Source organism: Erpetoichthys calabaricus, chromosome 1, assembly GCF_900747795.2.
Source record: "Erpetoichthys calabaricus chromosome 1, fErpCal1.3, whole genome shotgun sequence".
In the NCBI taxonomy this organism is placed as follows: domain Eukaryota; kingdom Metazoa; phylum Chordata; class Cladistia; order Polypteriformes; family Polypteridae; genus Erpetoichthys; species Erpetoichthys calabaricus.
This window is the reverse complement of record NC_041394.2, coordinates 18,868,993-18,884,398: the sequence shown is the minus strand read 5'-3', so window position 1 is coordinate 18,884,398 and position 15,406 is coordinate 18,868,993. Positions and strand designations below refer to the sequence as shown.

Here is a 15,406-nt window from a genome sequence, read left to right as displayed (position 1 = left end):
TCATTTTCATTCTACTTTTCCAGGTATTCTAATTGTTTAATTAATCCATTATTTATTAATTAGTGTGTCTGATGCTAAAGTACTTGCAGCCATTGATTATGCAGTGTTCTTTGCCAGCGTGTCTGCTCTGCTCATTTTTAATTGTCATTAATAAGATACAAGGGGAAAAACTGCACAGAGAAAGGGCAAAGTACTGTATAATGAAATCAACAAAAGAGAGTTAAGCATTTAAATCAATAGAAAAAGCAGAAATATTTCTAAATGTGCTTGGTGTGTGGGTGTGTGCCCGGCGGTGGGCTGGCGCCCTGCCTTGCACCCTGTGCTGGCTGGGATTGGCTCCCCCCGTGACCCTGTGTTAGAATATAGCGGGTTGGAAGATGACGGACTGACTGACTAATCTCCACTTTTCTCTGATTTCTTTTCCAGTTTTCATGTGGTGGTGTTTTGCTCCACCTTAACCTGATCAAAGCAATGTGCTGCCACCTCTGATGCTCAAATTCATGGTGGATACCCCTACTCTCCACAAGACTCGCTGCATCAAATCCTCTAGGACAGGAGTGTCTAGCTCTGGTCCAGGAGGGCCACAGTGGCATGCAGGTTTTCATTCTAACCCTCTTCTTAATTAGTGACCAGTTTTTGTTGCTAATTAACTTCCTTTGCCTTAATTTTAATTAACTTTACTCAAACCCCTTTGTTGTTTCTTTTTCCTTAATTAGCAGCCAAACAATAATGAGAAAAATAAATGAGCTGACACATGAGCAGCTCACCTGTGCCCATCACACAATATCTAAAAATAAAGGAAAGGCTGATCTCTCAGGTCACCAAAACATTTTGATGCTGTTCTTAGAAAAAACAGAAAATCAACAGTCTGCTGTGGCAGCTACAATCCATGCAATTAAGTAACGGATTTAATTAACAACATAAATCTGCTTCTAATTAAGAAACTAATTGAAGTGAAATTGGTTGGGGTTTGATGCGCCGATTTGGCTGGTCATCTGTTGGTTCGCTTCACGTCTCATTTCTGTTTGGCCGCCATTTATTGAAGAAAAGAATCGGTCCAGAGGACTAAATCCTTGAAAACGGGGCTATTAAAAGAAGCTGATTAGCAGTGAAAGCGAGTCACTGATTAAGTAAGTGGTTAGAATGAAAACCTGCAGCCACTGCAACCCTCCAGGACCGGAGTCGGACACCTCTGTGATTGACAGGGTATTATTAGCGCTTCAAAATTGCCCCTCTTATGGTCTAGAGCAGGGGTAGGCAACGTCGGTCCTGGAGTGCCACAGTATGTGCAGGTTTTTGTTCCAGCCCAGTTCCTTAACGAGAACTCAATTATTGCTGATGAAGCACATATTGCTTAAGTGACATTTTGATGCTTCATTTTAGTGGTCTCGCTTGTTAAGGTTCTCCAACCTTAATTGCTTATTTCAATCTTAAACTGCTGCATTCAGTGTTTTAATTGCTCCTTATTAGCAATAAGATGTAAAAGACAAAGCAGCCAGCAGTTCTCCAGCTAGCTTTTTTCCAATTACATCTGTGTGTGTTCATCATGCACGGTTTGATTTAATAAAACACTTAATAGAAAAATGTGACAGACTGAAAATGATCTGTTTTAGGCTTCAAATCATTTGGATGATATCCTTGGAAAGGAAAAAAATCTACGATATAAGAGCCTTACATTGCACAGACTAACAAGCCATAAAATTAAATAAGGTCTGAGATTGGCAATGATTGGTTTCTAATTAAGCAATTGGGTTGAATGAAAACCTGTAGCCACTGCGGCTCACCAGGACCGACATTGCCTACCCCTGTTTTACATCTTATTGCTAATAAGGAGCAATTAAAACACTGAATGCAGCAGTTTAAGATTGAAATAAGCAATTAAGGTTGGAGAACCTTAACAAGCGAGACCACTAAAATGAAGCATTAAAATGTCACTTAAGCAATTTGTGCTTCATCAGCAATAATTGAGTTCTCGTTAAGGAACTGGGTTGGAACAAAAACCTGCACATACTGTGGCACTCCAGGACCGACGTTGCCTACCCCTGGTCTAGACAGAGCCCAGGTGTTCCTGCCCAGAACCAAATACTGTCTGGATATGCCCCGTCGTCTGCTGGACAAAGCAGGTGCGAGATGTTGTGTCATGTGTGTTATTATCAGCCTTTCACCTTGTCACTATCCGATCTGCGGTGCCTGCGCGACACACCTCATTCTGTTTCAAGTTAACTTGCGTGCCTGCGCCTTTAAGAAGTTCCCGTCGTCAGAGCCGCGGAAGGAAGCCGGAAGTGCAGTTTACGCGGCGTGTCTTTTTTTTTTTTGAGTTGGGTTCGTTCAATGTTAGTGACTTCTGTTACCGGCAGGAGGGTTGGACGTCGCATTGCTTTTTGTGAGAGAAGCGGGTCTGAAATGCACGTTATCAGCGGCTCGGCGCGTTTGTCTAGATCTCCCTACACACTAGAATCGCGCTGACTTACGGACGGTTTTGTGTACTTTTTTTTTTTTAACCCAGCATGTTTTGTTGTATGAAGAAGTTAAAATTCTAACGTGGCGTGTCACTGGTGGATTCCAAACCATGAATTTAACAGGACCCCAAATTTCAAAGTAGCGACACCTTCCCACTAGTGGAGCTACGACCACCCAAACATCTGCTGACAGTCTGAAGTGCAATGAGAGACAACGGAAGTCCAATCGTCATGCGCGCTCACGTTTCTTTTTAATCCTGCAAATCGCACGGATGCTGTGATCTTGGACCCTGTTCTTGTTTTATTTAAAGAACGTGAACTCGCGTCCCTTAAACGAGCGCATGACGTGGCTCAAGCTGAAGCGCCGAGTCAGAGCATCGCTTAGGAAGAAGAGACAGCTGGGCCATGTCGAGAACTAGCAAGCGCTCCAAGCCTCCCCCGGGCAGCAATGGTCAGTCGTGCGGCAGATCGCGGCTTCCCATCTTCATCGGTATCTGCGTGGTGGCGCTGCTCGTAGTCTGGGTGCTGAGCTTCTATCTGACCTACGTCCCAACCAGCAGTAACGTTCGTCGTGATCCTGGCGCATGGGAGAAGGAAAAGGTAAGGAGAACGCTTGCCTGCCGATCCTCCCATAAGTTTATATTGGGGTCTGGTGGCGGTGTGGTTAGCACTACAGCTCTAGGAGATAGTGAAATTCGGACTTGGCTGACCAGCACCTTGCAGGTCTGTCAGCATGTGCTTCGCATGACCTTCCAGCCGCTGTGTGTGATTTTTTTTCCATGTAGTCTCCCGTTTCACATTCCAAAAAAGTTAAGCAGTTCCACTAAGCTGGCAATGACTGCGCATGCAAAAATTGGACTGGTGTCTCCTCCAGAGCTGGTTCCTGCTTTATAGCAGGTGCTGCTTTGATTAGTTCTGACTGTCCCCGAACCTAAAAGTAGATAAGGGTTCATAAAATGGATAGGTGAGTGGATGGATTTGGACTTTTCATTTAGTCATTCATCCTAGGATTGTTCCTGTCTAGTGCCCAGTGCTTGCTGGGGTAGGCTACAGCTTCCCCATGATCCTGTGCAGGATAAAGCAGGCTTAGAAAACTAATGGATTTATTCAATACCCATAACTCCCAGGGATGCTGGGAGTAATTATAGAGAAGTGTCATGATGGTAAAAATCAATTAAAAAGTCCATACCAGATGGGCTGGAGTCCATAGGTTGCTACTGGCTACAAGACTGAAGTTGTGAATTTTCCCCTTGGAATTAATAAAGTATCTATCTGTCTGTCATATAGTGCCTTTCGTATCTATCTGTCTATCATATAGTGCCTTTCGTATCTGTCTGTCTGTCTATCATATAGTGCCTTTTGTATCTATCTATTAAGCGTGATATAAATACAATATACGGTGGATTCAGATATTATTCAGAGCCTTTCACTTTGTTCACACTTTGTCTTTTAGATTTAATTTTAAACGGATGAACATTTTTGTCCATCAATCTACACTCAACCCATAATAACAAAGTGAAAACAGTTTGAAAGATTTGCAACTTTATTAAAAATCAAAAACTGAAATCTCTCATTTATATAGTAAGTATTAAGAACTTTGGACTTGAGCACGATATGGAGTGCCACAGCAATTCTACTTGCTTTAATTCTTCTTGAGGTGTGCCTAGAACTTGATTCGAGTCTAACTGTGTGCCAAGCTGAATTGACTGAACTTTGTTTATTAAGACACACGATTACCTGAGTATGTAAGGACCTGCAATTCACACTACATTTCAGGGACATCAAGTCCAAGGAGCTGTCTGTCGACCTCCATGATCAAATTGTGATGAGGCACAGATGAGTGTATGGGGATCGAACCATTTGTAAAGCCTTTGAGTGTTACCATGAGCACAGGGGTCTCAAGAATTATGAAATGGAAGAAGCTTGTGCCTGTAAGGTCATGTTTATACGTATGACTGCGTGCAGACCCTAAATGCAAAGTGTGTGTGCTTGGTCAGCGGCCAAAACACATTCCTACTTGTTACAGCCTGTTCAATCGATGCATTGATAGTCTCCTAGCCCATAGGTGACCGTGTTCATCAGTGTCGTGTACCTATCAATGTCTCAACTGAGGAAGTGAGACTCTGCTAATGGAAGAAGAGCTGTAGTGTACTTGTTAGATAGAGAGACAGATAGATAGATACTTTATTAATCCCAATGGGAAATTCACAATTGATCAATAAATAAAAATAGAAAAATAAAAGTAGAAAAGTACACATACACATACAGTCATACACGGAGCTGCTGAAAAGGCTGCCACTCTCGGCGGCGCCGGATATATATATTATTATATATGTTATTACTAAGTTGTAGCGGTGCTACTTGAATTTGAAACTGCAACTCCCAGCAGTCCCTGCAGTGGCTCTGCTTGGTCTTCTGCTGAGGGTACTGGGGCTGTTGGGGTCAAAGGAGGTCACTGCGGCTTTTAAAAAGGGGGCCGGTGACCAAAAGGGGAACAAGGTTTTTGTAATTTGTGTTTCAAGTTCCTGTCTGTCTGGCTGCCTTCTGTTGGGTTACCTGTGCTTATTTGTTTTGTCCTGGATCGTTTTGTATTTGGGGTCTGGGTTGTTTGCCATCTGCCTGTAAGTGGATTCATGATCATCCTGCGAAAAAAGGAGCGCTCCTGAACCTGTCCACCCGTCTTTACCATTTCAGGAACTACCAGTAGGACTATCTTTACATTCCCATTCAACGTGCAGATCTCTGGACTGTCTATCGTCATCATTACATTTCATCTGTTGCCGTTTTTCGTGGACTTTACTGTGTGTTTTGGTTGTGCTTTGTGTATTTAATGTTGTGGCGACTGGCTCAGACACAGACAGGCAGACACGCTCATGTCACCCAACACACGTTTATTTACAATACTATTTAACAATTATTGTGCCACAAAACCCAATCTTCCCCAAAGTCCAGGCCAACCACTCTGCCTCTTCGGACCACCTCCTCCTCTCTTTCTAGCACCTTGTCCTGCTTCCACCCGACTCCAGCCTCGAATGAAGGGAGGCGGCCCCTTTTATCTGTACCCGGATGTATTCCAGGTGTACACCGGCAATCCCGTGGAAATGCCGGCTGTCCTCCGGGAAGCACTCCAGGTGTTCCCTCTCTTCTTCCCTCCAGCACTTCCTGGTGTGGCGGAAGTACTGGGGTCCAGGGTCCTTCAGGCGGGGGGACGCCCCCCTGGTGGTGACCACGGGCCCCTACAGGCTTCCAAGCCCTATACCCGTGGCCCCCAATACAACCAGGGCGGACGCCCCCTCGCGATCTGGAGGAGGAATGAGCCCTCCTCCTGTCTTCCTGGGCGTCCCGGACGGGGTGCCACAATGTATAGTCACCGTAAGATAGATACTTTATTAATCCCAAGGGGAAATTCACATACTCCAGCAGCAGCATACTGATACAAAAAAACAATATTAAATTAAAGATTGATAAAAATGCAGGTAAAAACAGACAATAACTTTGTATAATGTTAACGTTTACCTCCCCGGGTGGAATTGAAGAGTCGCATAGTGTGGGGGAGGAACGATCTCCTCAGTCTGTCAGTGGAGCAGGATGGTGACAGCAGTCTGTCACTGAAGCTGCTCCTCTGTCTGGAGATGATCCTGTTCAGTGGATTCGGTGGATTCTCCATGATTGACAGGAGTCTGCTCAGCGCCCGTCGCTCTGCCACAGATGTTAAACTGTCCAGCTCCGTGCCTACAATAGAGCCTGCCTTCCTCACCAGTTTGTCCAGGTGTGAGGCGTCTTTCTTCTTAATGCTGCCTCCCCAGCACACCACTGCGTAGAAGAGGGCGCTCGCCACAACTGTCTGATAGAACATCTGCAGCATCTTATTGCAGATGTTGAAGGATTCTGCCAGCCTTCTAAGGAAGTATAACCGGCTCTGTCCTTTCTTACACAGGGCATCAGTATTGGCAGTCCAGTCTAATTTATCATCCAGCTGCACTCCCAGGTATTTATAGGTCTGTACCCTCTGCACACAGTCACCTCTGATGATTACGGGGTCCATGAGGGGTCTGGGCCTCCTAAAATCCACCACCAGCTCCTTGGTTTTGCTGGTGTTCAGATGTAGGTGGTTTGAGTCGCACCATTTAACAAAGTCCTTGATGAGGTCCCTATATGTGAATTTCCCCTTGGGATTAATAAAGTATCTATCTATCTACTCCTCATCCTGCCCACTCCTGATGCAGCCCACAATTGCCGTGTCATCAGCGAAGTTTTGCACATGAAGGGAACAGGGATGGTATTGTTGTTTTCATTTATTTCATTTGTTTTCATTACATTCTTCAATTGCTGTTTTATTACCGGTTTGCTTTGTTTTTGTACTGCGTGCAGGTCGGGCCAAGGCTGGGTGCGTCCCTGGAATCTCCACCATAAAAATTGTAGGTTTATCTTGCACCTTGATGACCTGTTATATTATATTCATCCCTCCATTCTTCATTCTGACAATGACATAACCATCTTCCCATCCACATGGGCACCATGGAGTTAGAAAAACGTCAGTGCTCAGCATGAAAACCCAGCAAGTGTCAAGTCATTTTAACTTCACAGCCCTCATGCCCCATGTGCACACGTCAAGTAAACCCAGCCTCAGACTACACACTCTGTTGTCCTTATCCTTTTATGCAGATGTCTTTTTCTATCCTGGTTAGATCCAGGTTGCTCTTTTCTCTCGAGACAATTTTTTGTATGAAATCTTCATCCATCCATCCATTTTCCAACCCGCTGAATCCGAACACAGGGTCACGGGGGTCTGCTGGAGCCAATCCCAGCCAACACAGGGCACAAGGCAGGAACAAATCCCGGGCAGGGTGCCAACCCACCGCAGGTATGAAATCTTCATTTTCTTGGAAATCTGTCATATTGGAGTATTAATAATAATACATTATTACTGTATATAGCGCCTTTCCCATGCTCAAGGCGCTTCAGAGTCTTAGAAAAAAAAAAACCAGCAGGATATATGTAACATTGGATACAAATGTTTTCCTGAATAGAACAATGAAACAGAAAACAAAGCATTAAATAGAATAAAGGAGAGTAAACCAGAGTAAAATACTAAATTCAATACTAAAAGAAAAACCTAATTTGTGAAATAACAGACACACAAATTATCCTGAGCACCTGGACAGAGAGGTAAACTGAAGGAAAGGTCAGAATGTTAAGTCAAATGCCTTCCTAAATAGATGAGTTTTAAGTTGTTTTTTAAAAGAATGAATGGAGTCAGCTGATCTAATTAATTTCGGGATGTCATTCCAAAGTCTGGGAGGTATGGAGCTGAAGGCCCTGCTGTCACCCATAGAGTGCAGGTTAGTGTGAGACACAACAAGGTTACCAAAATCAGAGGACCTTAATAGGTGAACAGGAGCAGAACGATGGAGAAGGTCACTGATGTAGTCCGGTGCAAGGCCATTTAAAGTTTTGTATGTTATTTAATTTAATTTTATATTCAATCTTGTAAGACACAGGGAGCCAGTGAAGGCGAAGCAGGATGGGTGTGATGTGCTCGCTGCTGCTGGTCCGTGTCAGGACTCTTACAGATGAGTTTTGAATCATCTGCAGCTGTGATAGAAGATTAGAAGGGGCACCTGCCAGCAGCGAGTTACAATAATCGATGTGGGATGTGATAAAAGCAGGGACGAGTTTCTCAGAATTAGAAAAGGAGAGGAAGGAGCGAACACGAGATATGTTATGGAGGTGAAAGTAAGAAAGTTTCTTAATGTGATTTATGTGGGAAGAATAAAAAAGGGAGGAATCAAAAATGACACCAAGATTCTTTGCAGTAGAGGCAGGTCTGATGAGATCACCGCCAAGATGGACTGATAAAGAGCTCATTTTCTTAAGTTGCACTTTAGTCCCAATTTGCATGAGTTCAGTTTTGTTGTAATTTAATTTTAAAGAGTTCTGCTCCATCCAGGTATTAATTTCACTGAGGCAAGTTTTGAGCTGGGCAGCACGGTGGCGCAGTGGGTAGCGCTGCTGCCTCGCAGTTAGGAGACCCGGGTTTGCTTCCTGGGTCCTCCCTGTGTGGAGTTTGCATGTTCTCCTGTGTCTGCGTGGGTTTCCTCACACAGTCCAAAGACATGCAGGTTAGGTGCATTGGCGATCCTAAATTGTCCCTAGTGTGTGCTTGGTGTGTGTGCCCTGCAGTGGGCTGGTGCCCTGCCCAGGATTTGTTCCTGCCTTGCGCCCTGTGTTGCTGGGATTGGCTTCAGCAGACACTCATGACCCTGTGTTAGGATATAGCGGGTTGGACACTGACTGACTGACTGAAGTTGTCAGCTGAGAAAACTCTGAAGTTGCACTTTTGACATTGTAATAGAGTTGAGTATCATCTGCATAAAAATGATAATCCAGTCCATAGCTACGCATAATATGGCCAAGGGGAAGCATATGAATACAGAAGAGAAGAGGGCCGAGGACAGAGCCCTGAGGAGCTCCTTGTGTGACTGGCGCTGAGCTGGATCTGCTGTTGCCAACACTAACAAACTCTTGCCAGTCAGTCAGACAGGACTTGAACCACTGCAGGGCAGTGCCAGAGATACCCAGCATGTTCTCCATTCTGGACAGTAGGATGTCATGTCTGACCTGAGTGTCAAATGCTGCACTGAGGTCTAACAGAATTAATATGCTGGTCTGTCCAGAGTCTGCTGCCATAAGCAAATCATTGTTACCCGTAGCAGAGCAGTTTCACAGCTGTGCTGTGCCCTGAAACCAAACTGAAAGGGTTCCATCAAGTTATTAGAGGTTAAGTAATTGGTGAGTTGGGAGGCTACAACACGCTCAAGAACTTTTGACAGGAAAGGTAAGTGGGAAGTAGGCCGGAAATTGCTAAGATCATCACCATCAAGACCAGACTTTTTTAACATGGGGGGGTTACAGAAGCAATTTTAAAAGTGGCTGGCACAAACCCAGTGTCGAGTATTGATTATTGTTGTAACAGTCGGGATTATGGCATGAAGGCAGGATTTAAGAAGTGTGGTGGGGATGGGGTCCAGTACACAAGTAGTCGGTCTCATCTTACAAAGCAGGTCATTAACAAATGCCGATGTGACTGGTGAAAATTTAGAAAGGAGCTGGATGGAGTGGGAAGACAGGGAAGGATATAAATGGATGATGGATTTATGTTAGTTGAATTATTTAGAGCTTTAATTTTATTGCGGAAAAAGTTTTACAGACTTCAGTAGAGGATGTAATTGGGCCAGATGCAGGTTGAAGTAATTAATTAACTATCCATCCATCCATTATCCAACCCGCTATATCCACGGGGGGGTCTGCTGGAGCCAATCCCAGCCAACACAGGGCACAAGGCAGGAAACAAACCCTGGGCAGGGTGCCAGCCCACTGCAGGGCACGCACACATACACCAAGCACAATTTAGGATCCCCAATGCACCTAACCAGCATGTCTTTGGACTGTGGGAGGAAACCCACGCAGACACAGGGAGAACATGCAAAGTCCACTCAGGGAGGACCTGGGAAGGCAAACCCGGGTCTCCTAACTGCGAGGCAGCAGCGTTACTCACTGTGCCACCGTGCCGCCCAATTTATTAACTACAGAGAACAAAACCCTTGGGTTATTGTGGCCACTTTCTATTATTTTGCCATAATGTGTGTTGTTGGCTGCAGTTAGTGCATCCCTTGTAGGCCTTTGGTGGTCAGAGAAAGCCTGGATGTGCACGGTGAGGCCAGTCTTACGTGACATTCTCTCAAGGCGTTGGCCAGTTGCTTTCATAGATTGTAGCTCAGAGTTATACCATGGAGCTGATCGCTTAAAGGAAACCTCCTTATGTTTTAAAGGAGCTGTTTTATCGAGTGGTGAATGAAGGGCTGTGTTATAGTGGTCAATAAGACTTATCTAGTGTTGATGGAATAGGTGAAGACAGAAAAAGATCAGAAATGGATCCAGCAAGAACAGAGGGACAGATATTTTTAAGGTTTTGGAAAGAAATTTGACGTTTACAGGCAAGAGAAGGGAGAGGTAATGAGACAGTGAATAGTGCTGCTTTATGGTCGGAGAGTCCCAAATCACTGCTGTAAGTGTTGCCGACAGATAATCCAGATGTGCAGATCAGGTCCAGTATATGACCACCAGAGTGGGTGGGAAAATCAACATGCTGCACCAAGTCAAAACAGTCCAGCAAGGATGGGAATTCATTTCTTAGTTTACATGTAGTAATGTCAATATGGATGTTGAAATCACCAAGAAGAATGACTCTCTGGGGAAAATGAACTTAAGTGGGTTAATAATTCAGTCAGATCAGCCAAAAAAGACACATTGTATTTCAGGGGACAATAGACAACAATAAGTGAGACCGGACCGGATTTTGTTATTAGCTGATGAGCCAGACACTCGAAAGACAATGCACCATCAATGGAGATTCTTTTGATGTTTAACTTCGATCTAGCAATTACTGCGACTCCTCCGCCTTTTCTTGAGCTGCGAGGCTCCGTGAAGTGAATGTATCCAGGTGGAGTCACCTCCGTGACAGATGTAAAATCATTTGGTTTTTGCCAAGTTTCTGTTAAGCATAGCAAGTCAAGGTTGGAGTCTGTAATGAATTCTGACAGCACCAGTGCTTTGCCATTAAGAGATCTTGAGTGAAACCGTGCAATATTAGCCGATGTGGGTTCGTTGTGCGCAGATCCATGACCAGAGTTTATTTTAACATATTGCAGATTTGGCACACTGACGCTCCTATTTCCAAAGCCATGAGTAGGACGGCATATTCCTGAGCAAATGCTGCAGTGAAACTTTTCATTCGCAGCCTGACTGTGGCGGAGACCTGACCCGCGATGTAAATATTTTGGGCGCCGCACAATACCATTGTCTTTTAGGACATTCCAGTCTGACCATTTGCTCTGGACAAACTGTTTAATATGTAGGAGTTTGTCACGAGAGTATTTTAGCATAGTAGAGAGCAATACTTATCTGATAGTGGCAGAGAAACCGCACAGTGGAGAAGGTGAGACAGGAGGCGCAAATGAGCAGCACGCAGCAGAAAAAGCATAGTAAGAGATATAAGATACCAAAATTCGGAGGTTCCAACATACAGCCACATACATATAACGCTGGGTATTACAGGCGGGATCGCACAGAGCCGCATCCAGTTGGGTGTAAACCTCAGATCACTTCTTAGCCATTAAGCATGTAAAGGAGGAATCCTGAGCAATCCAGTGTATAAATTATAATCAAGAAGACAGAGTTTAAAAAGAGAGACCATCCCCGGCTCATAGATCGCCCACGGTGCAAAGGAATGTCCATAGGGCTCGTCCAGTGTGCCACAGAAAGATTCGGTTGTCTCCAAGGCTGCAAATGCCCACTCAAGGCAAAGTCCATAAAAGTAAATCCAAATCAACACAGTTTGAGTCAATTACATCCATGAACTATACTTACAATAAAAAGAAAGTGAACAATTGCAAAAAGTTTAACGCAAATTTTAGCAAAAATTGTTGATAACCGGGGAGGAGCGGCAGCAACATGCGTGTGCCAGCGTCCCCACCACTGTTAGTTAAGGAGTAGCCTTCATTTTGCAAAAACACAATACAACTGGCATGTTTCTTGAGAATGGTGTTTCATTTTGGTTATTTCTGAACCCAGAGCATTACGTTAGGAATGCCAAGTACCTAAATGAACTGAATAACAGATTTCATCAGTGCTAATGCAATTATAAAGGTTTCTCTAATAACCAATTAGCATTTAAACATGGGTAATTAAAGATTAGCTAAGGGAATTGACCATTAGGACAGGGGTCGCCAAGTCCGGTCCCTGGAGGACCACTATGGCTGCAGGTTTTCATTCTCACCCTTCTCTTAATCAGTGACCTGTTCTTGACGCTAATTAACTTCTTTTGAACTAATTTTAATTGACCTGCTCTTGAAGGCTCAGACCCCTTCATTGTTTCTTTTTCCTTAATTAGCAGCCCAAACAATAATGAGATACAAAATGAGCCAAAACAACTGGTGTCCATTATATAATATCTGAAAATAAAGAAAGATGAAGGTCTCAGGGATGACAATCTTCTCAGGTCCCCAAAAACATTTTAACGGTGCTCTTAGAAAAGAAGAAAATCAACAATTTCGGAAATGTCTGCTATTACACAATGAGAGCAGCAAACAAGCCATGGAATTAAAGAACGAGTTTAATGAACGACAAGACTTGGCACCTCATTAAGTAGCTGGTTGGAGTGAAATTGGTTGGAGTTTGAGGCCCCTGACTTAGTTGGTCTTCTGTCGGCTCCCTCACTTCACATTTTCATTTCTGTTTGGGTGTTATTTAAGGAAAGAAAGAAGAAATTCAGAGGAACGATGAAGACATTCAGGGGAACAAATCTTAGCAATTCAATTAAAATGAATTCACAAGAAGTTAATTAGCAGTACAAACAGGGCACTCATTAAAAAAGGGTTAGAATGAAAACCTGCAGCCACGGTGGTCCTCCACATCTTTCAGAATCTCTTTCTATGTGGCAGAGTAAGAGTACAGTGTATGCCCTCTCTAACCAGCACCTACTTGTTACAAAAGGTCCAGGTGACATGTGACCGGACGATGCAGGGCTGTGCAGTGTAGGTTCAACCTCATGGGGGGTCTCTGCTCCTAGGGAATTCAGGCACCCTCACTGAACCACTTCTAGCTGTACTGTGAAAATCACGCACACCACAATTTGATTCCAACAGCTTCCCCTATGCGCCCAGCCTGAATACCACAAGGAGGAGGACCAAACCATGATGGTGGTCTCAAGCCCAGAAAATAACAGCTGGTGCATATAAAATCCCACTAAATTCCTGAGGTAAATTAAACCCCCAAGCAACTTCTGTGTAGGGAGGAGGTGCTGAGCAGTCTAGCTGTTCATGATGTGGTTTGTGCCAGGAACTGTAGGCGGCCCCCTCTACAGCACGGAATTGAGGGGTGGGCACTTCTATTATGGCTGTCATTACTAAACACGTTCTTTATCAGCACTGCCAGGAGGCTCTCAGGAATAGGTGGTGATCTGCTGAAATTAAAGGAGAATCTTTGTCAAGTTGGTCTGGCTTTCCTCCCATGTTTCTACACTTAACCTGGTCTGGGGTCTCATTTATAAAACCTTTGTCGATTTCAAGTGTGAAATAGGTTTCATTCCACGCAAAACCCCAAAAAAAGTTCTTCAGTACAAATACACAAGCCATTGGCCCTCTTAAAAGGAAACTAAAAACTGTTTGTAATATTTATTACTTTTGAGTATAATATGTTTGTCAAGTCAATTACATATGCTATTAATGGTCTTGGTGATATGAATAATTGAGACAGAAAATGTCATTTAGCTGCTTTGACTGCATTTCCCTACTTAATCAAGGGGGGTCATCACATCACAATTTCTTCAAAATGTGAGGTATCATGGGTCAGAGTTGCTGTAAATATACTGTTGTTCCTTCCCATCATGTTTTCTTTTATAAATCCTGATGTTTGCATGAAAAGTTGTGTACACACGCATTTCAATCCCTCTTTTGTGCATGCGCAAAGTTTTATAAATCTGAGCCCTGATGAGGCGCTGAGGGAGCACCAGGGATAGAGAGCGCACCTCCACCTGAGAGGATAGGAGAGAAGTGAGCAGGGCTGGCGTCAGGAAATGGATGGATATGATTTGATTTGGATATTTTGGGAAATGTAATGTGTCTTCTATGTATACGTGTAAGAAACACAATTTGTTAAAACTGAGTGCATTAAGTTTCATATTTTTATTTCCCTGTTTCCATATGTTATCTATCTATATTATATAGTGTTTTTGTCTGTCTATTTATCTATCTGTGGATTTTTATAGTTCCTTTACTTTCTATCTATGTATCTTTTTATTATATAGTATCCTCTTTATTTATCTCTTAATTATATAGTGCCTTTATTGGTTACATACTGCTTTTTCTGTCTTTTAATCCATCTGTGGATTGTATAGTGCCTTTTGTATCTGTCTGCCTGTCAATCTGTTTCTTTTGTTTATATAGTGCCTTTTTAAATATTTAGTGTCTTCTATTTTGTGCATTCTCTTTTTATCTGAATATTCTATAGGACCTTATCTATTACACAATGTAGTGCCTTTTCTATCTTTATGTATTTCTAGTGCCATTTCTTTTGTAATGTAACTGCCTTTTTATATACTTAATTAAATCATCATTTCACATGACCTGTTTTCTAATATGTAGGGCCTTTTCTATCCATCTATGTATCTTACAGTGTCTTGTCTGTCTATCGTATAGTGCCTTTCATCTGTCCTGTCTATCTATCTGTCTATCCTGGCTTTTATCTTTCCTTTTTCTTTCTATCTATCTGTCTATCCTGGCTTTTATCTTTCCTTTTTCTTTCTATCTGTCTATCCTGGCTTTTTATCTTTCTTTTTTTCTTTCTATCTATCTGTCTATCCTGGCTTTTTATCTTTCTTTTTTTCTTTCTATCTATCTGTCTATCCTGGCTTTTTATCTTTCTTTTTTTTCTATCTTTCTGTCTATCCTGGCTTTTTATCTTTCTTTTTTTTTTCTTTCTTTCTGTCTATCCTGGCTTTTTATCTTTCTTTTTTTTTCTTTCTTTCTGTCTATCCTGGTTTTTTATCTTTCTTTTTTTTTCTTTCTTTCTTTCTGTCTATCCTGGCTTTTTATCTTTCTTTTTTTTTTTTTTTTTTTTTTTTTCTTTCTTTCTTTTTTTCCTGGCTTTTTTTCTTTCTTTTTTTTTCTTTCTTTCTTTCTGTCTATCCTGGCTTTTTATCTTTCTTTTTTTCTTTCTTTCTGTCTATCCTGGCTTTTTATCTTTCTTTTTTTTTTTTTTCTTTCTGTCTATCCTGACTTTTTATCTTTCTTTCTGTCTATCCTGGCTTTTTATCTTTCTCTTTTTTTTTTCTTCTTTCTGTCTATCCTGGCTTTTTATCTTTCTTTTTTTCTTTCTTTCTGTCTATC

General features: G+C 42.7%; 1 protein-coding gene across 1 annotated transcript in view; it reads left to right on the top strand.

Moving 5' to 3' along the window:
* The first annotated feature begins 2,313 nt into the window (after nucleotides 1-2,313).
* Nucleotides 2,314-15,406, top strand: part of LOC114647296 (glutaminyl-peptide cyclotransferase-like) — a 48,338-nt gene continuing 35,245 nt past the window's right edge. The window contains exon 1 of the mRNA XM_028795973.2: nucleotides 2,314-3,059. Within this exon, the coding sequence (XP_028651806.2) occupies nucleotides 2,865-3,059 (195 nt within the window). The 5' untranslated portion in view covers nucleotides 2,314-2,864. The remainder of the gene's footprint in view (nucleotides 3,060-15,406) is intronic.